The sequence below is a fragment of the Eupeodes corollae genome, chromosome 1 (assembly GCF_945859685.1).
Source record: "Eupeodes corollae chromosome 1, idEupCoro1.1, whole genome shotgun sequence".
NCBI classification, from domain to species: domain Eukaryota; kingdom Metazoa; phylum Arthropoda; class Insecta; order Diptera; family Syrphidae; genus Eupeodes; species Eupeodes corollae.
The window spans coordinates 61,114,827-61,135,809 of record NC_079147.1 but is presented as its reverse complement, the minus strand read 5'-3'; the positions used below and the strand labels follow the sequence as shown (position 1 = coordinate 61,135,809).

Below are 20,983 nucleotides of genomic sequence, written 5' to 3'. Positions count from 1 at the left end.
AAACGGTCCTCCGATTTTCGTTTTTGAAAAATTCACTAATGTGTAAGATTTGTTTATGAAATAACAATTATAAAGTTCTTCCCATCAAATTATACTGTCCAAAATCATAAAAGCCAATTTTAAATTGTTTTCTGTTTTGGTTATACTTATTAAACTTTCGGCAACAATTTTAACATTCTAGCTGAAGACAGATGTACACCATAAGCCTCTGACAAATTCTATAGAATCTTCTTATGGAAATTGAAAAAAAAAACAAATAAATTTAAATTTTCCTTCAATAATATAATGTATTTCTTCTTAAATATATTTTACTAGGTAATACAATTGTTTCTGTTGAAAAATTTCTTTAAATTTAAAAAAAAATAATTCAATAATAATTACAAGTTTATAGAACTAAATTAAATTATTATGTATTCTTCAAATATCTACAAAATGTATAAAGACTTATTTCTATGTATTTTAATATATTTTGTATTTATTAATTAACATTTACAATTAAATAAATAATTACAAAACTCCATTTTAACTTATCTTAATTGCTTATTGCAACTGTTTTCGCACCATAATTTATAATAAAATAACTCAAAAAAACACACAATAATTTCCTTATAACAATTCCTTAGATTAGAAAAAAGAAATTAAAACAACAAAAATGTTAGTAATACTTCATACAAAATATATATGGCAGTTTGCAGTTGTGTTTTTGTTTGTATTTTAATTTTTAAAGTTTACAAGAAGTGTAAATGATACATTTAACTTTTTACATTTAAAGTCGACTTAGTGTCTTGTCTAAAACTCAGTTTGCCGTAGGAATGGATTTATAAAAGTAATTTTTACAAGTTTAATACAATATTTTGTATTTTGTTTCATATATGTACGAGTTCTTAAGTTTAAACAACATAATTAAATTGTTATATACAAATTGTTAAATAGATAAATTTATGTACAGTTTAAAGAGTAAAATGAAATTAATGCTTTTAAAGCATTATTTTTAACTATCACAACGATTTTTAAGTCTAATGAAAAACAAAAATTAAATAGGACAAAGGAACATAATTATAAAAACAAATCCTGATGAACACTTTGACGTCAGAGATTGCCCAACAACAACAAAAACAATAACTGAACTCAATTTCAAATGGAGATTCTTGTCTAAAAACCTTGAGACTAGATTCGTATGTTTCTATTTCTTTGTTATCAAGAAGCTCACACGTCAAGTCAAGGCTCGAGGCAAGAGAACTCCAAGTACAAGGAAGCTCCATCGGCAGCGGGTGAATCCCGTTACTCTTCCCCATCTTTTTTCTGCTGATGTTATGAATACTGAGGCGAATCACTGCCGGATTGAATTTTTTGTACTCGACTGACGTCGTCGTAGGCAATGGAGAAGACGCTCTTCTTCTCGGCTATTGGATTCCGACGACCCATGCTGTTCAGCAGGGAGTTCATGGCTATTCCCGAATCATGGTCGTCTTCCAGAGTGGCGACATTGAGCTGCTTCGACTGAGCCGACGCATCCTGAATGTAGATCTTCGAGTTGGTGACCTTGATTTCGTTCTCTTTGATGGGCGAGGGCTTCGGTCGCAGGTCTTTGGACTTCGCGTGGCCTTTTGGTTGGGGCGGTGTCTCGGGGTACATGTAGTGTGGCAGTTTTGTGGGGGCAAGTGGAAGTTCTGAGGTATTGTCGTACTCGTGCTCGTACCGATGTTCGGAGTGCTGCAAGAGAGGATGATTTGTATCGGTTTCGATCTTGGGCTTGTGGTTCTTGTTCATCATGACGTCTTCCTTGAGGAGGCGAGCTCCTTTCGGCGGGGATTTTCGAGGTGCTGGCTCGGGTTTGTATTTCTCATCGCTTGGTGGTACCGGAGTGGTTGAAGTTGTGGTGGGAGGATGACTGTCATCGGATTTTGGAAGGCGGATTTTGGTGATTCGTTTCTCAGAGCCACCTATTAGTTTCTTTGTACTTGATTTTGACTTCGCAGGCTTGACGTCGGACTTCTTCTTGCTGTAGTACCAGTCCATATATTTCGGGACGCTTGCACCTTTGGAAGAACTTTGATCGTCAATCGCATCGTCGTGATCCAGTAGATTGGTGTCGCTCTGGAAGTCACGTTCTTTGATTCGTTTCGAGCTGCGAACATCACTGCTTGTGACTTTGGTGCCCTTGGAAACTACAACTCGGCTGTGTGGGGGCTCTGAAGCCGTTTGTGACCGTCTTTGAGAGTTCCGCTGGATGACATTGTCTTTTCGGGAGAGTCTGGGCTTAGGGTCTGGACTTTTGACTCTTCGGTCTTCTATGTGATTTCTCTGCTCCGACGAAGACCTCGAATAGACTTTGTTATTGCTGCCGTCCGACACGTGGATTTCGAAGTGGGAAGATTCGGTTTTATGACCAGTTGATGGAAGCGCATTACTCTTGATAACTATTTCGTCGGCGTCGGAATCTTCTTCAGAATTTTCGTAGTATTCCATTTGCTCAATCCGTACGCGCTCGTCAGGACTTCCCTTCTCGTCTAGCGAGTCTGATATCTCCATAAGGACTTCTCGATTCAGGGAGGCCGACTTTTTGGACGCTAGTTTTCTGTTCTCCTCACTTTTCATGCGACGCAATAAACTGGCCTTGGTTTCTCCATGATACCGAATTGGCTTTTTAGGAGGAGACCGTTTCCGATACTCGTAATAGTCATCGTCGTCTTCTTCCTTGATGGGAGTTCGAATTTTCCTTTTGACATCTTCGACCATTACCACACGTTTTCGGGATTGTGTGCCCGGTCTTTGTTTTGAGCGCTTCTTTTGCCGCTTTCGCTTGATCCAGTACACTCCTTCGGGGCTGTTTGGTGGACTGAAACGGACGTATTCATATTCGTCCTCGGAAAAAGAGTCATCGTTCTCACTTCGTGCTCGCCGTTGTCGCTTGACCGATGACGAGCTAACGATCATATCGGCTTCGGTTTGAGTGCCTGCTTCACAATCAGTTTGAGTTGCAATTGCCATTGGCTGCCCTGGCAGACTCTGGGTTTCGAGAGCCACATCTTGCTGACTATATTGCAGCTCAACTTTCTCTTTCTCCATCAGGATCTGACGGAGCAGAGCATTTTGCTGCTTCAGGGAGTTCTCTAGCTCCTGGGTAAGGGATTGATTCGAAATGGCTGGTTGCATTTGAGTGCTGACCTCCCCTACAGCAAGTCCTTCATGCATGGGTTGGGTATGGATGATTTTGACTTCTGGTTCAGCTTGAGAGTACACAATGCTATTTGGGCCACTTTTTCCCGATGGAAACGTGTCCTTGTAGGTCGAGTGTTGGACCTCATTGGGCATTGTTTGAATGTAGTTAGCTCCTCCAGGAACAATCTGATAATGCTCCCGGATGATTTGCTTGCCATCTGGTTGTTCCTCGATAAACCGACGCATTAGAATCTCTTTGCCACTTTGGTCAACCATCAGAAGCTGTGGGTGTGACAGATTTGTGGTCGCCTTCAGCGGAAGATTGACATAGATGTTGTCCTCCTCGTCGCCCTGTTTGTCCCGAGTCATAAGTTGCAAAATTTCAACATTCCCGTCCTTGATAAAGTATTCCCGCTTAGCCTTTAAACTTCCTCGAGCTCCCCCATTGTACTCCATGTCACTGCCCCGATCGATCTCGTGCCGCCTCATCGAATCATCGTCGATCTGTTGCTGAGCTGTGCGTCTTTGTCTGTTGCGGTTGCGAAATGATTGTGTTCCAATGTCCTGTTCTTCGTCAATTATATCCTCGATATAAACCTCTCGTTCGTTGTTTACTAAATTAGTTCTAGAATTATTATGGAAACTACTTAAGTGAGTATCGTCTTTGGCTGTTTGAGTGTTCCTGTAAATTTAAATAAGATAAAGGTTATTAAAAATTCATGATTATTGAGCTTTAAGTTCTTACTTGATTCTAACTCTACGTTGCTGATCTTCGGCTGATTTGATTCTACGATTTTGTCGTTCTTCCAAATGTTCTGCCTCGGTATCAGCAGCTCGTCCCGGACGACCTAGGCTTTCGTCAGGCTGTTCACCATGTCCATTGTGGAACTCCCAACGGGTAGGTTTCGTTCGTGTATCGGATGACTTCTCTGCCGACCACGCCTCTCGTCTTCCCATCCACTCGGCGACCTTAAATAAAAATAAATACAAAATATTTAAGTTAGTTATATTTTTTTAAATATTAAATAAAAATCAAGCAAAATAAAAATTGCACTTATTCATAAAAGAAATTAAAGAAAAGAAAATACCCAAAGTAATAGAAAACTTAAAATTAATGTTAATTTTTATGTTTTATTTTAATGTTTGTATTTCTCGATACATTTTGCTGTGTGATGAGTAAAAAACCCAAATTATGGATGTTTATATTTTATAAATCAATTAAATGGAAACTTAAAAAACCGCAACTAAATACTTCTACATTTTTGTGTGTAATTTGTTAAATGAGAAATTTTAAGAAACTAAAAAAACAAAACTCAAAAGAGGAAAACTAATTTAAAATTGTGCAAGAAATTTTTTTTAAATTTTTAACAAAATCTACCTGAACAGATTTTGATTGTTTTCCATTTGCGATTTCCCTATGAACTAGATGAACATCGTCTTCAGTTCTACTGATATTAACTATTCTCTTGCTACAAGTAAAGAAAAGAGAGAACGAGAAAATGATGTTAAGGTTAAGGATTTTTGTTCAATTTGTTTTAAATTAATTTGTTTTATTATACTTATTATTAATTTGGGATTCAATGATGAAGCGAATTATTTTTGGGTGGTTATCGGTTAGTTTTTCATTAAATGAATGATATTTTTCTATGAGTCTTCTTAAAATGTTCTACTAAACACAACAACTTGCTTCCCTGCTTAAATGACAAGGATTATTTACCAATGCATAGAAAGTAAGCCGAATTGTGACCCTACAAAATAAGTTTTGTCCTGTTCGTTAAAGAACGATTATATCGATTGCTAAACTCAATTCCAACATTTGTAGTACTTTAAAAGAATAAATGGATCAAACCAAAAGAAGCACAAATATTCAAAAAGGAGCCAAGTTCTCTCACATTCAGCATAAGTCTGCAGTCAAAAATCCTGGAAACTCGCTTTAGTTTTGAGTTTTTATTTGACTCTTTATAGAACCTTTAAATAAATACTTTCATGGTTTTAAAAAATACGTTTTGGAGTTAATGTTAAGTGCTCATTTTGAATCTAAACTGTAATTTTAACTATTTGCTCAAATTTTTAGAATACCCGTTTTCAACATTACTTTCATATTTTTGAATATATAGTTTTAAGAACATAATAGATAGCTTAGCCAGCAGATTCGTTAAAAGAACAAAACTTACTTTGAAATCTTTTTGAAATTTTCTTTTGAAAAACTTTTAAACTTTAACTTTTAACTTCTCAGATTTGTAGAAGACAAGTAAAATCTAACAACTTATGAAGATTTCTTGAATACTATATGAAATCATACACGTATATCTTTCACTGAACATTAAAGAAACGGATTATAGATCTGGAAAAACCATCACGAATTTTATTAAAAATTTAAATGGCCCAAAAGCCTTATCTACATGTTTAATTTAAATTTTTAAAAAGTTATATCTCAAAAACCTGACGTGACACAATAATTTTGAAGTCGGAATTAAATTTAGGCTATCAAACCCCATCAGAAAAGTGCAATTTTATTGCCAGTAAAAAAACTGTGTCGACTTATGTAATCAAATCATGCATTTTATTTCTAAAAGGATACGTTTAAATAAACTTTTGCTGGCATTTTTTTTTAAATGAAATAATCGGGAAAAACAGACTGCACGACAACACTTCCGACAACGGATTCAGGCTTACAGATTTTGCTGCGGGGCGAAACGTCATAGTAGCCAATTCGCGTTTTTAACACTTCAACATCAGCAACAAAATTTGGAGTTCTCCAGATCAATCTACCGTCAATCAGATTGACCATATTGCGATCGACGCCAGACACGCTTCCAGCATCATGGTTGTCCAAGCTTTCCGAGGAGCTAACAGACCACTATCTCGAGTTTCCAGACTCAAGGCAAAACAGGGAATTGCTGGGAGAAGGTACAACGTCGAACGGCTACAATCGCGAGATGGCCAAAACCTTTTCCGACCGAGTTACAAATAAGCTTTCTCAAAGTTCTGTGCCGCCAACACAATAGATTATAGAGTAATCAGTCTACTTAACATCACCTATAAAATCTTCTCTGCCGTAATATGTGAACGTCTAAAGCCCATCGTCAACAACCTGATAGGTCCTTATCAGTGTGGTTCTCGACCAGGAAAGTCCACAATTGATCAAATATTCACATTACGGCAGATCCTGGAAAAAAACCCAAGAACACCAAATTGACACCCACCATCTTTTCATCGATTTTAAGGCTGTATAGAGCCATGTCTAGTTTTGGCATCCTTGCCAAACTAGTCCGTTTGTGCAGGATGACCAATTAGAATTCACGCTGCACCGTGAAGGTTGTAAACTTAACAGAACCTTTCGATGTCAAAAAAGGTTTTAGACAAGGTGATGCGCTGTGATGTGATTTTTAAACATCGTGATTGAAAGAATAGTGCAGAGCTCACACGCCAACACTAGAGGCACTATATTTTAAAAGTCTGTCCAATTACTAATTGGAAAAACTCAACGTGATGTCGATGTGGCTTTTGTGAGTATTGAAGAAGAGGCGGCAAAAATTGGTTTAACGGTTAATGAGGGCAAAACAAAGTACATGCTGTCGTCATGAAAGGACATACAACACCGACGTCTTGGTCAAAACGTCAACATCGACAGACGTAACTTTGAGGTAGTCAAGGACTTCGTCTACCTAGGCTCCGCTAAAAACGCAGAAAACAACACCAGCGCTGAGATTTAATGCAGAATAACTCTTGCTAACCGCTGTTTTTTTGGACTAAGAAAGCAATTGAGTGGTAAAGCCCTCTCTCGAGGGACCAAAGTGTTGCTATATAAGACCCTTATCATCTCCGTCCTGCTATACGGTGCAGAAAAATGCACTATGACAAAAGCGGATAAAAGCACTTTGTGTCGGTTCGAGAGAAAAGTTCTTCGTGTGATCTACGGTCCCGTATGTATCGAAGGGGAGTGGAGGAGAAGATGGAACGACGAGCTGTACGGCCTGTACAGCGACGTAGACTTAGCCAAAAGGGTAAAAGTCCAACGACTAACATGGTTGGGTCACGTAGAGCGCATGAAAACCAATGCTCCGGCCCGGAAAGTCTTTGAATCCACACCCACAGGACAGCGCAGTAGAGGAAGACCGCGGATGAGGTGGAGGTGGCGCCCACAAGTGGAAAGTGACCGCACTCAACTTGGAGCGTGAAACTGGAGACGCTAGAAGTCTAGGGACCGAGCTAGATGAAGAAGTTTGTTGGTGAGGCCCTAGTTCACACAGGATTGTAGCGCCACCTTAAGTAAGTTAGTAAGTTCGATCCATTGTTCTTTTCAATACTAAAATTTTCATTTTAAAAGCATTATTCACAAATTAAAAATTTTAACGGTTGATATTGTTTTTATAAAATAATGATTCTGAATTGAACTGAAAGTTTTGAATAAACATGATTTGTTCTTCCTTTTACAATACTGACAATTTTCCAAAAGAAAAATTACTTCCTTTCAATTTGAAGCTCTTTTAAAACCTAATATTCAAAATCCATTTGACATTATTATATTATTTTCACGTTTTAACTGTAGGCTTTGACACAGTGCTTCAGTTATATAACAGACTTGCAAGTCTACATTTCTTTTAATAATAATAATAACTCAATTATGTTATGTTTCTTTTAGGTGGCTGCTTACGTAAAAACCAACACAACAATCCAATAATTGGTACGTTGTGATACCACACGGATCTAGAAAACTGCCTTACCTGTTGATCAAGTAAGAGCTAGCTATGAAGCGGTTGAGACAGTTAATGTAGGAATTTTTAGATCACTAGGATAATTTTAGTAAAACTCTAAGACATTGTCTCCTCCTTTTCTTTATAAAGGGTGATTTTTGTTAGCTATTATCTTTTTGGCAACACTGGTTTAAACAGCTGAAGCACGTTTCGTGTTTTGTTTCACTGGCAAATATCTCAGTTTGGTCCATAAATCGTCTTACAAACGAACAACGCTTGCAAATAATTGAATTTTATTGTCAAAATGCGTGCTGTGTAAAGAAAGTTCATCGCTCGCTTCTTCCATTTTATGGTCAGTTGAATCGACTTACTTTAGCGGCTATTCGGGCTAATGTGACTAAATTTCGCACCAAATTTATATTGTTGGACATTAAACCACCAACACGCTTACGTAGAGTGCGAACTGACCAGTGTTAGTGATGATCATCAGTTATCGATTCGTCGCTGTTCGCAGCAATTGGGCTTCTGTCACTCAACAACGTGTACAATTTTATGGAAGCATTTAGGTATGATGCTTTTCAAATTTCAATATACAGCTGGTGAAAAATTAAAGCCGAACGACCTACTGCAACGTACAATTTTTGGTGAATGACCCTTTTGGAAAGTTGGCCGAAAATCCACTTTTTTACCGAAAAATTATGTTCAGTGACGAAGCTTATTTTTGTCTCAATGGGTACGTAAATAAGCGGAACTGTCGATTTTGGAGTGAATATCAGCCAGAAGCATTGCAAGAGCTATTAATGCATCCAGAAAAAGTAACAGTTTGGACCGTACTTCTTCAAAGATGATGCGAATCGTAACGTAACTGTGGTGAGCACTACCGTGAGATGATATCCAACTTTTGTTTGCCAAAGTGCAAGCGCTTGACTTGCATGACATGTGGTTTGAACAAGACGGTGCCACATGCCATACAGCACGCGCAACAATGGACTTATTGAGAGGCGAGTTCGGTTAACATTTTATTTCACGTTCGGGATCGGTCAATTTGCCGCCTAGATCGTGCGATTTAACGCCTTCAGACTATTTTTGTGAAACTATGTTAAAGCTTATGTGTACACAGAAAAGCCCGCTTCAATTGACGCATTGGAAGTCAACATTGAAGCATTTATTAGTGAGATACCGGCCGAAATGTTGTTGGAAAGAGTATGGCAAAATTAGACTAAGCGGATAACCCAATTGAAGCGCAGTCAAGGTATCATTTGCATGAAATAATATTCAAACATTAAATTATATCGAGTAAAATAAAGATTTCATGCATTTTTCTGAATTGTATCTGTATTTATTTTTTGATAAAACTTTCGTATAGCTTTGAAAAAATTACCATATATATGCAACTTTTTCAAATATCGTTTGGAAGAGCTCAAAGTCGAAAAGCATGCCTACTTATTAAGGAGTGTAATGTGATCTATCAACTGAAATAAGTTGCTTAGAGCGTTAAGCGTCAAGAATTGGCCAAAATTAATTTTTTGACAGACAATTGGTGGTCTTAGAGCATCTGTGGTTTGCTTTCTTAATGGTATCATAATTTAGCATAAATTAACAAGTAGTTAGAAATATACTGATGTTAGCTTTGTTGCCCAACAGAGGTAAAGTTCGTCTTTTTTTTGCAATTTTTTCAGCTTGGCACTTGAATAGAACGTCTCTCTGTTCTGCCAAAAGATGATCGACAGTTTTGGTCTTTTAGTTAGTTATTGAAACAGAGTCCAAATATTTTATGGCAGCTTGACTAGAGAGGGCTTCTTTAATGACCAAAAGTTCTGTCTATGTATGTTGGGGCATGACTACGGTATTTTTTTTGGCAAAAAATTTACGAACAAGCAAGGTCGAGTGAGCGGGTGCGTTATCGTGGTGAAAAACCCATGAAATGTTTTTCCACATATCTGAGTGTTTTTCTCGGATTACTCCACGCAAACGTCACATAACTTCAATGTTATATTCAATATTAACCGTACGGCCTTGTAGTAAGAACTCTTTATGCATTATGCCATTATAATCGAAGAAAACATTAAGCAAAACCTTCACATTTGTTCAAAATTGACGTGCTTTCTTCGCTCTTGGTGACGTTAGATGCTTCTAGATGGACGTGCTTTGGTTTCAACATCATAACTCTACACCCATCACAATCACCAGTTATGACACTTTCAAGCAAACTTGGATCGTAGTTAACGTAATTTAACAGCTCCTGAGCAAAATAAAATCGACCTCGGACTCTCCAGACCCGTGAAATTAACAAACTGCGTGTACTTTTTGAACACACCTCGCAATGTAGAAGACGTTATAGAATTTAAAGATCTGAATGAGTTCAGAAAAATGGAGTGGCCAAAATTAATATTGATCCACGATAAGGAGGCTTTACGCCGAATGCCTGTGTTTGCGGCTGATTGTCAGGAAAAGTCAGTACTAAACTTAAATTATTTAATAATAAGGACCTACAGAAATAAGAACAACTTATTTAGGATTTATACTAGATTCAAGGTTGAGTGTATTCCTTGTATACTTTGTATTTATGGCAAACCGTACTGTTGAAAGTGAGAATATGTCTTACGGCTTTGTTTCACTCTGTTTGAGTGTTATAAGACCAAAATGAAATAAAACCAAATGTTTTATTATTTTGATGGGCGTTATTTCGCTTCACCTACAAAAACAGTTCCTATTGCTTTTTCCAGAACTATAGACGATAAATCACGAAAAATTGGTTTTAAAATATTCACTAAATTCCCTCAATCAAACCCTTTTCACAATTGAATTTTGAAGCAATAAAAATGTTAAAGGATCAATGTTTCGTTCCTTACTTTTCCTGCAGCACTTTAAATACAATAATCATGCAAAAGACCTATTAAGTAACATAAATAGATATTATTGACAAGACATACGACCTTATAAAATTATATCACTTCCATGTTCCTATATTATTTTTGTTTGATAAGCAAGGAGTTTAAGTAGTTAAGCTTCTACAGGACTACTTCTCCAAGAATATAGAAAATAATAGTTACATCAATTGAACTTACCTAGCCGCGCCATACAGAGGACACCACGAACATATACAGCAAAGTAGAAGAATCAGAATCGTCAGGGCCACAAGTGTGGCAAGTAAGATCAGCAGCCAGAAGAGCAATTTATTTTCAGCCTTATACAATGCCTGGAAGAACAGAAAAACATGATCATAACATTGAAATTAGAAACAAAATAAGTAACAAACTTACATCACTGTCCATCTCCTCCTTTGTCATTATCGCATACGATCCATTGTGCTGCGACAATCTTTGCTGGATTTGGGAAATGTCAACAACTGAAGCTCCTTCATACAGAACCGTTGCCGTCACCACACTCCGTTCCTTGATGTCACCCTTCAGATTCTTAGCTCCAGGTTCATCGGCTTGCATTGGCCGAATGTCGTGAATGATCACTCGACCCCCGGTTATTGTGGACAATGTTTCAGCGGTTTTCTGCTTGTCCGGATTGAACCCTGGCACCACAAAGGTCACTGTCCTCGTACGACTCTCTGGCGGATAGATTCTAATGGTGGCCGTCGAGAACCTTACGGGAACTCCTAAATCATACGCTCTCGCGGTCAACACAAACATATCGTTCTCAAGAGGTGATTGCGTGACCTGCCTCCGGCTTCTAACGGCCTCCTTCTTCGATCGCATAAAGATCTTCTCCTGCACGGTCAATTCACCAGTGACTTTGTTAAGCGAAAATTTATTGTCATAATTCCCGTTGATGATCTCGTAGCGAACCTCGTTGTTAGGCGCTGTCGCATCCTTGTCCACAGCCTTAATGTATGCCGGTGAGGTAAAGCTCTGCAAATCAGCTGCCAAAATGAACTCGTACACATTCTTCTCGAATGTCGGTGTCTCATCGTTAACATCGATCATCTTAATGACCAGCGGCACCTGAGCTCGATTGCCGGTGCCATCGCTATCGCGAGCCTCCACATACAAATGATACTCTGGCATGATCTCCCTATCGAACCCGTGACTATTCGTCGAGACGGTTATTATGCCATTTTCAGCGTCCAAATTAAGCGAGGTGTTGAGGTAGCCCAAAATTGCCGTATACCGGACACGTCCTCCCATTCCGGTGTCAACATCGTCGGCATGCACTTGCACCACCTTCGTGCCGACTGTCATATTTTCCGGCAACTCGACAGTGTAAACGGTCTGAGTGAATACCGGCGGATTATCATTCACGTCGTTAATGTACACCGTTACGTTGACAATTGCCGACAGGTTAGTTGCTGGTCCAAGTTCCTGGGCCAACACTTGGAACTCCACCGAATGACGCTCCTCATAGTCTAACAGCATGTTGTCACGCACGCGTATCAAAAATGATGCGCTACGTTCAGCCACATTGGGCGATATCTCAAAGGTACCGTTATTATTGAGCAGAGTGAGGGAGAATACACCATTTTTGCCGGTGTCGTCATCATAGACTCGTGGCACATACGGATCGACGAATGTCAGTGCAGTACCTTGCGGTGCATTCTCATCCACACGTGACACATAGCTAAAGAAGAAAATACAAAAAGAAGATGTTGTTAAGGAAGAAAAAACAAGAGAACAAGAGATGTGATGAGTCTTAAGGTTGCATCTTAAAGATGCACTGCACGCCATAATATGCATTGCATCGTTCGTTGTCGTTGTCGTCGTCTTTGTTGTTGTCGTTGTCATATAGTCAACGTCAGTCGGCGGCCGGCGGGCGGCAACGGCATCGGCGCTGTAAGTCGTCGGTCTTAGTCTTTGTTTATGGTAGATACTTACTGATCGATCTCAAAGTATGGCGGTGAATTGCTTCGTTCGGGGAGAAAGAATGCCAGTTGAACGGTTGTTGCAGCTGCTGGCGGCTCATCACGACCAACCTTAACCTCTTCCGCTACCACAGTTAGAAGGACGGGGTCACCCACATGTGTTATTGCAGCGATATCTTCCAGCGGCCGCATAAGGAATATTTCACCTGTAATTTAATAAAGTTTGATTTTAATAAAAATGTTATCGATTTAACGGTAAAGTTTAAGATTATGGCAGGTATAAAGATGTTACATCAGAATGGGAATGTGTTTCTAAGTATATTTGCAGATTATGTGCACCAGCCTAATGAGGTAAGAATTCTTTTAGAGCTTTTAGAAATAGTTATCATGAACTTGACATAAGCAGGAGGTTAATGAGAGGCCTGGTCTGAGGATTAATAAACCGAAGTCCTTTGAGGGTTCCGAAACATTGTGAAAAGATTCATGTGGGAGTATAGATGAGATTATTTATAGGAACGTCAGAAAAGTGTGTCCCGTTTCAAAATGGTTAGGTAAGTTAAAGAGATGCTCAAGACATCATTTGCAAATGGCTGGTTCTGTAAAATCAAAGACTTATAATTTATTTAGTCAAATTTGTTTACCAGTTCGTTTATAAATTTAAATTGACAGCTAAGAAAAAATGTCGAGGTTGAAAATTGTCAAATATATTTCTAATTTAAATTGAATCTTGTAATTCTGATCATTAACATCTGTAGCCCAAGTCACAGGAGCAACTCTCCATTTATTTTGAAGTAAAAATACTTTTTAGTATTCCAGTAAAAGTTTATATTTCGCTATTAAAAAAAATGGATTTTTTTGGGAAGAAATCAATTGAGGTAAGTTTCATGCTTCAAGGGAAGCTACAGTTACTCCCAAGGTTGAGCGTACACCAGCAAAAAGAAAATACTGTTTTGCGGTTTAAAATTATGTAATGTTTTTGGAATTTTGTTTTCAATTTTCTTTTATTTAATATTTTATGTTAAAGAAACAACAGGAAAAAAAAAAAACAATTAACAAAAAATTAAGCGTTCACTTGGAATTCAAAGCATACAACAATGCTAATGAGTGGTCAAATTAAAATTTTAAAATTTTGTGGGGAAACCTTTAGCCATAATCACAGCTTATGGTCGCTGTCGTATTGATTCAACAATTTTGTAGCAATAAAAGACGGGGGTTTATTTTCCCAAAACTCTTTGATCTTTGCTTTCAATTGACTTTTGTTGGGTGGGTTGCAATTCTGCAACCTTGGCTTTTTTTCCCCAAATAATGGGTGGGATTGAGGTCCCATGACCGAGGTGGGGTCTTGTGCTGCTTTCTCGCATTATACAACAACCATAACATAACATTTCCCTCTCCCATGTTTAACAGTGGCAAGCAAATTCTATGTTGAGGTGCTTTTTTCGCTTATTAAATTTGGAAATAAGAGGTTTTTACCGAGCAACTCTGCCGTTAAAATTATTCTTCTAAAAACGTGACGAACAGTTTCGATTGAGAATGGTCTTTCAATAAGTGTCGCCATTTCGGCCGCCAAGTTTGGTACACTCGTCTTGAAGTTAACCTCGAATTTTCTTAAAATTATTCGTTCGTCTTGCTGAGAAAATATTTTTGTTCGTCCTCTTCCAGGTTTGTTTAGGGTCGTACCTTCACACCTTTATGTGTTAAGTATTTTTTGGACCGTTGAATGTGTTTGGCCGACGTTTACGCTAATTTCACGTAAAGATTTATTGTTCAAATGTAGTTTTAAAACTAATTGTCTTGTAGCAATGTCGGTTTGTTCTCTTTTCTCTGCCATTTGCACACAAAATGAGGAAGTGAATATTGAAACGAAAATTATTTCTGCGAAGAATATTGGTTTCCAATTCAATTTAAAAAACAAGTAAATTTAGCAGTGCATTTTTTGAAAACTTGATTTTGGAAGCCATAAATACAAAGTGTACGGTTAATTTTGTGCGATGAATTGTTAAGATAATGATTTTTTTTTTTAATATTACCCTTTGTTTATTGTTTAAGTTTTTTAATATTACCCTTTGTTTATTGTTTAAGTTATGTCTTTTTTATGTATTCGTAAGACAAAAAATTGAAATTAAAAATAATTTTCCTAAAATATGAAAAGTAACAAATAACTAACTCTCAATTGAGTGTACTGCCGCGTACGCTAAATTTTGGGAGCAACTGTATGTAAATGACAATTTAAAATGGATAGCAGTCTCTACAACTATGCGGTTGAAGTACCATATTCCTTTTTATGAAATTTAAAATGACCAATTCGTACATTTTCGGCTTTATGCACACGATAAATTCACGATTCAATTATTAAAGTGTTGAATCACCTTTGGAGTATTTGAATAGATCTTACTTTCAATGTGGTCCGTAATAAAAAAAGCCTTAAGTTTTTAAATCAAAGCATCTGCACACTCGATGGCAGTTCTGATTACATCTTTGAGAAATAACAAGACCAAGAAACTTTTAATTCAAAAAATTCCATTATCTCGATGATATTTTTAACGTAGTACCGTTTTCACAAAAAAAATGTCAACATCTCTTAATTCTGATCATAAGAATATAATAATGCTAAGTTCGTAGTGCAATTTATTCACCGTACAACAGTTGTCATTTTATACTAAGGAAGGTCCAATCATACTGCCATACATCGTAAGGTAAAAACTACTCCGAATAGTTACATATCCGTTAAGAATGAAGAGGCTTTTCAACAATCGTTCCCCGAGCCTTAAATGCAACAATTCCGCTTTTCAACGTAGCCAAGAAAGTGCTTCTTGAGGACCAAAAAGTTTTTTTGCTTGGCTTACGTCTATCAGTCTTTTAAAAATGACGCAGTTTTACATGTCAAATGTCAAAAAATGACAGCTTTTAGTAGAAAATACGTAGATTCAGTAAAAGAGAAAAGCGTTAAAACTTGTCCCTCATGCTTCCAGCAATGGATTTGGAAATCTTCACCAGTAATATTAAAAAAGATCAACGGTCGGTAATTGGTCATCTCGCATGGAGGTATTGTGAATTGACAAACGAGATCATATTACTTGAATGAGTTAGACTTTAAGTTATGAGGATTTCTTGAAGTTGAGGCCTACTATAAGCCATTTCATAAAATATTGGTGCTTTTTTATTCTGTGAGCAACTTTAATGATTTTTATTCAATTTAGTATGCCTTAAAAATTTGGAATAAATCAATGAAGACCATCATCACTTGCTCGGACCTAGTCTAATCTGCAGGCTGAATTTTTAAAGACTTTTTGCATTGTTGTCTTCCAAATGGTCAATCGTTTCAGACTTTTCGGTGTAGACCAGCGACTTTACATATCGTCACAGGAAATAGTAAAACGGCGTTAAATTGCACGATTTTGGAGGACAACTCCAGAAATCAATTATTGTAACACGAGTTGTTTGACAAGTTGAAACAACAGGCCCTCACATCATGTTATTCAATTGATGAACGAAAAACCGAGTATAGTCACGGCTCTAGCGGTCACCATTGACTTTAACGTTTTGACGAGAATAGTTTTAAAGAAGTTCGGACCAATAATTCCACCTTCCCATAAAACAGACCAAACAGCCAGATTTTGCGGATTCAAGGGTGTCTCAAAATACACCTACAAATTATTATCACTCCAAGTATGACAGTGTTTTTTATATTCGATGTAATTTTGTCCTTATTTCGAACAGAACCATGATTGTCAAAATAAATTTGCACAATTTGAAAGCGTTATTCATGCATGCGTCTATTCCAAAATATAGACTTAAATCCTTTGGCAGCTACCAAAATGGCGGTTTCAAATCCGGAAGTTTTAATTACATTCACAAGACATAAAACCCAAGCTATATTTTTCTTTTCGTCAATAAAATAACCTCCTCATCTAACTCAAAAACCTTCTTAACACCCATAACTACATTAAAAATAAAGATTTATATGAATTTGGTCTACCTCAAATTTTATAAAACATGATATATAGAACCTTTTCTTGACTTCCTCAATTCCTGGGCTAAAACGAAATTGTAATTAAATAATCAGAAAAACTTCCTTTTTTCTTCCTTTTATTTTATGTTTTCCTTGAAAGCTCCCTCTTTTACATTTAAAACTGTTTTTATGTATCGACTTTCTACCACGATTTTCCTTAGACTGTATACAGAAAAAAAATAAAAGTGTTCCATGTCGTGACCGCCGATTTATTCTTCCGTTTGCGGTTGAAAAAGGAAAGAGAGAGATACAAAGAGAAGAAGAAAAGAAAAGAAATAGCCCCCCACACTATACTTCCGTAGGGTCAAAGATATAATAGTTACCTTAGCCTATACCTTCCTTACCTACCTAACCTAACTTGAGGGCACTATTTTCAACCACGAACCTAGACATTTTATAGCTTTAAGTTAAAAAGGTGACTGAACTCATTCATATCAAGTTTGCTACCTTAAGTATAGTGCCTAGTCAACACATCAGAATAAACGATAAGTCTGGGAAACTTGTAAGAAAAAAGTTTTAGTTTAAATCGCAAAAGGAAGTATTTGTAATTTTCGTTTTTCAAAACAAAAATGACGTTAAACTTTGAATGGGACGCCATCATCATTGTCAGCGAAGATATACCAAAGTGATGTGGATGTCTGTCGCCTTTTTAATTGGTAATTTGTCAAATGTCATCATTTCGCGGTTTTTTGACATTCATAATTGACACATGACGTAAGTACTCACTTGACGGAGATGATGCGACGACAATGAAGCACGCGGTAAAAGGGTTAATGCCATCATCTTTGCAGTTTTTAACTCGCTGGCTTATGGGATGTCTCTAAAGCAAGTCTCCCAGAAAGGTGCGCCTTATTGACCTCCTGTCAACGCATTATATGGAGTTGTGTAGACATTGTGGCTTAAAGACGCGATGCGTCTTCGTCGTCGTTGTTGTCGTCGCGGAACAACTTAAAACAAACAAGATACATGAGAAAATGGTCACAAAAGTCAGATTAAGTTTTTCTTGTATTTGCGTTGTTGGTTTTGATGCTTTTTTTTTGCTATGGATGGTGCTCTTTTGGAAGGACTTTACAAGTCCGAAGGTTTTGTTTTTCTTTCGTTCGTGTTTTTTTTTCTTTATTTTACTGCAGTTTCTTGTCATTAAAGGCGCCGCCGAAGAACAACAACGACGACGCCACCACTGGCCACCGGCCGCCGCCTTTTGCGACGATATGGCAATTTGGCTAAGTAAACAGTTAACCATACATAAGGCTGTAGTTGCATCCGAAGCAGCAACAATTCACAAAAGGTCACATCATGGGGTTGACTTCTCGGGAAGAGCTTCTTATTTTTTTTTTGCTGCAAAAGACAAAGACCTTCCATAAATATGTGAATTTGTTGTTCGACAAGGCAAGTCGCTCGTTAATATGTTGCGAATACATTATCTATTTTTCTGGGCATCAACTGTTTTGTGTATGTTGGGAATTCGACAACAAGAGGAACTTACGACGACATCCAGCAACGACCTCTTGTGAGAGAAAAGATTCATGTACCTTTTTATACTCAACGATACAACAAAACAAATAAAAAACTATTGTCCATTCAATTGCAAAGGCTTCTTTTTATTTTTGGGTTTGCATGCCTTAGCCTTGGCGATTTGACTATAAGACTTATAAGACGCCTTCTTCAACTTCTTGAGTTCTTCTCTATATTCGACTTTAAAATAGATAGACATGTTTGTATCTTTATGCGAGGAGAGGAGTTCCAATCCCAAGCCCAACAAAGGAAATCAAAATCGCCAACATGGAATGAGGTCTGTTTTTTTTTTCCTGGGATATATGGTGTTCATTATGGGGACTCGATTCGAATAAGCTATGGAATTCCTTCTTCCTGTGCTCACTTCCACCCTACACCCTCCGCAAACCCTGCTCGCGTCCTTGGCCAAGTTGTCCAATACTCCAAGCCAACAACGTCTTCGTTGTCGTCCCACTACTTTGTGGCTTAAAAGATTTATTCAAATTACAAGACAAGTCACGGTTGTATGTTGGGGCGGATGACTGTAATGTCGGGATGGAACGGAGCGAGGTGGGACGTTGACATGGCGGTCGCTTAACTTAGCTGAGACACAAAAAACATTAGGAGGCGACTGACTTGCCATATCGTCGCGTCGTTGTCGTTGTTGTTATTGTCGTCGTCCGTCGTCGATGCACTTTTGGCCAATATTGTACGTATGTCACGTGGTTTACTATGGCATCATGAGCTGGGCATGGCACATTATGTTTTTCTATTACTGGCCCCAAAGGTCTGGCTTGGCCATTGGGTGCTGTCTTCAAGTCGAGACTATGAGGTTCGAGGCGACGAGCATTCAGAATACCAATATGTGAGCTTGCATACCTTTATTTAGGCAGAGGATAACGACGACTACGACCATCATCATCGTCATCACCGAGCGATGGAATAGTCGTCGCCGTTGTCGTTCTTCGTCTTCCATCAGCTTACTTGTCCGTTCTAGAGTTAAGGCTTATAGCGACCCATAGCCCATATCCTATAGAGTGTCTTTCTTAACCATCGTCATCATGGTTTTAATGAACATATTCATTGCTCAAAGTTAAAAAGACCAAAACCAAGACGAAGGAAAAGTCGAGAAGAGAGCGACGACGACGTTTGTGGCAAACGTCCACATCCACGTCGTCGTCAGTCGTCGTGGTCGTCCACGAACGACAAACAACGTGGTCCATCCACAGGGCGATGAACCGAACTACTCATTGGGATTTGCTTAGAATTCTATTTGGTTTTTGGAAGAGGTATATTGTCAATGGGAAAGAGATGTACTTAGGTAACGCTGCGATTTTGGTGACCTCTGTTGGCTGCCTTGATGATGATGATGATGGTTGAGGGAGTTTGTGGTTTATTTTATACAAGATGTGTTCATTTGCTACAAACAAAGCCAAGCCATTTCTTGCATAAGCTTACATATAAGATTCAAGAGAGAAAAGATTTATAATATACCAATGGTTGGGGATTTATCGAGATATTGATGTATTCCAATTGACCTGGGCACTTTGGACATTGGGTATTGGGCAATGAACTTGAAGAATTTATTTCTTTATTTGGCTTTGGTTTAATGAACTGAATGGGACTGAGTACTGAGACTGAGGCTAGCTGGAAACTTAAGTACTGCCGATGGTTAAATAATAAATTAAGTATTTGAAAAGTCTTCTTCTCTTTTTGCGGTAATGATGAACTTTGCAGAAATTTAAAATATTTTTTGTAGGTCAACACAAGCTTATGGGAAAGTAGGATAAGTATCAATAAAGTTTAATACAAGAGGAATACCAACTTTAAGAAATATGGAATTAAGGAGTTTCGGCTCTTATATAAACCCATCGCTCTAAGTTTATGTTATTTACGTAGAGCATTTAAATATACAACTTAGTGGATTAAGTTGTTAAGAGAAACAACTATAAATCCATGAAATCACAATTAAAATTTATAACTAGCGGTTTTCAGCAAGGTTTTTTGAAATGTTAAAATGTGACCGTTTAAAAATCCAGTTCACAGAGGAAAATAAAACAACAAATATGATTGCAATATAGACCTCCTGGTTTAATTAAAGTTTCATTTATTGAAGAACTTGGTAATGATTTAAAAGAAATGAAGAATAATGAAGAATATATTTACACTGTTTTTTTTTATAATAAACATCAAGGGGTTATTAATACCATTAACATGTTTGAAGTTTAAACAGAGTGCGAGCTTTAGGAAAATAGGGAAGGATTAAAGAGGAGATACCGATGCACATTTGTCTTAAAGTTTTGAATATCAAAATGATAGGGAAAAACAGAGCTGGGTAAATCATTCCACATTCTCGATGTGCGGGTGAAAAAAGAATCTCTATACTTGACGGTGTGTCCGAAATTGAGCTCAAGGTTAAACTGATATGCATTCCTAGAAGTACGAGTATTACGGCTGAATTGTTTTAGGGGGGAAATGCAACTGGCTAATTCTATAGAACACTGTTTATAAAAATATCGGTAGAACAACGAAAGGCATGAAACATTGCGGCGGTGTTCAAGTGACGTAATTGTTTCGGTTATAGTTCTATCACCTATCATTTGCATACCACTTTTTTGCATCCTGTCCAAAATACTTACACTTGTTGTAGGGGCACCTGCCCAAATATGCGAGTTATATTCAAGTTTTGGACGAATGAAGGCTTTGTAAATTATAGCCAGATCAGAAGATATGAAAAATGTGATCATTTTATAGGACGTGATTTGTGATAATCATACAGAGTACTGAAAGTTGATTAGTTTCCTCGAT

General features: G+C 37.6%; 1 protein-coding gene across 4 annotated transcripts in view; it reads right to left on the bottom strand.

Annotated features, from left to right (window-relative positions):
- Positions 1-323: 323 nt before the first annotated feature.
- Positions 324-20,983, bottom strand: part of LOC129943129 (cadherin-86C) — a 449,574-nt gene continuing 428,914 nt past the window's right edge. For 3 of the 4 annotated variants that reach the window (XM_056052378.1, XM_056052377.1, XM_056052379.1), the window contains exons 7-12: positions 12,683-12,875; positions 11,123-12,428; positions 10,928-11,058; positions 4,541-4,631; positions 3,908-4,131; positions 324-3,844 (exon numbers count right to left, since the gene is read on the bottom strand). In XM_056052378.1, the coding sequence (XP_055908353.1) occupies positions 1,312-3,844; positions 3,908-4,131; positions 4,541-4,631; positions 10,928-11,058; positions 11,123-12,428; positions 12,683-12,875 (4,478 nt within the window). In that variant the 3' untranslated portion in view covers positions 324-1,311. The remainder of the gene's footprint in view (positions 3,845-3,907; positions 4,132-4,540; positions 4,632-10,927; positions 11,059-11,122; positions 12,429-12,682; positions 12,876-20,983) is intronic. The other variant, XR_008781168.1, reaches the window with a different exon arrangement.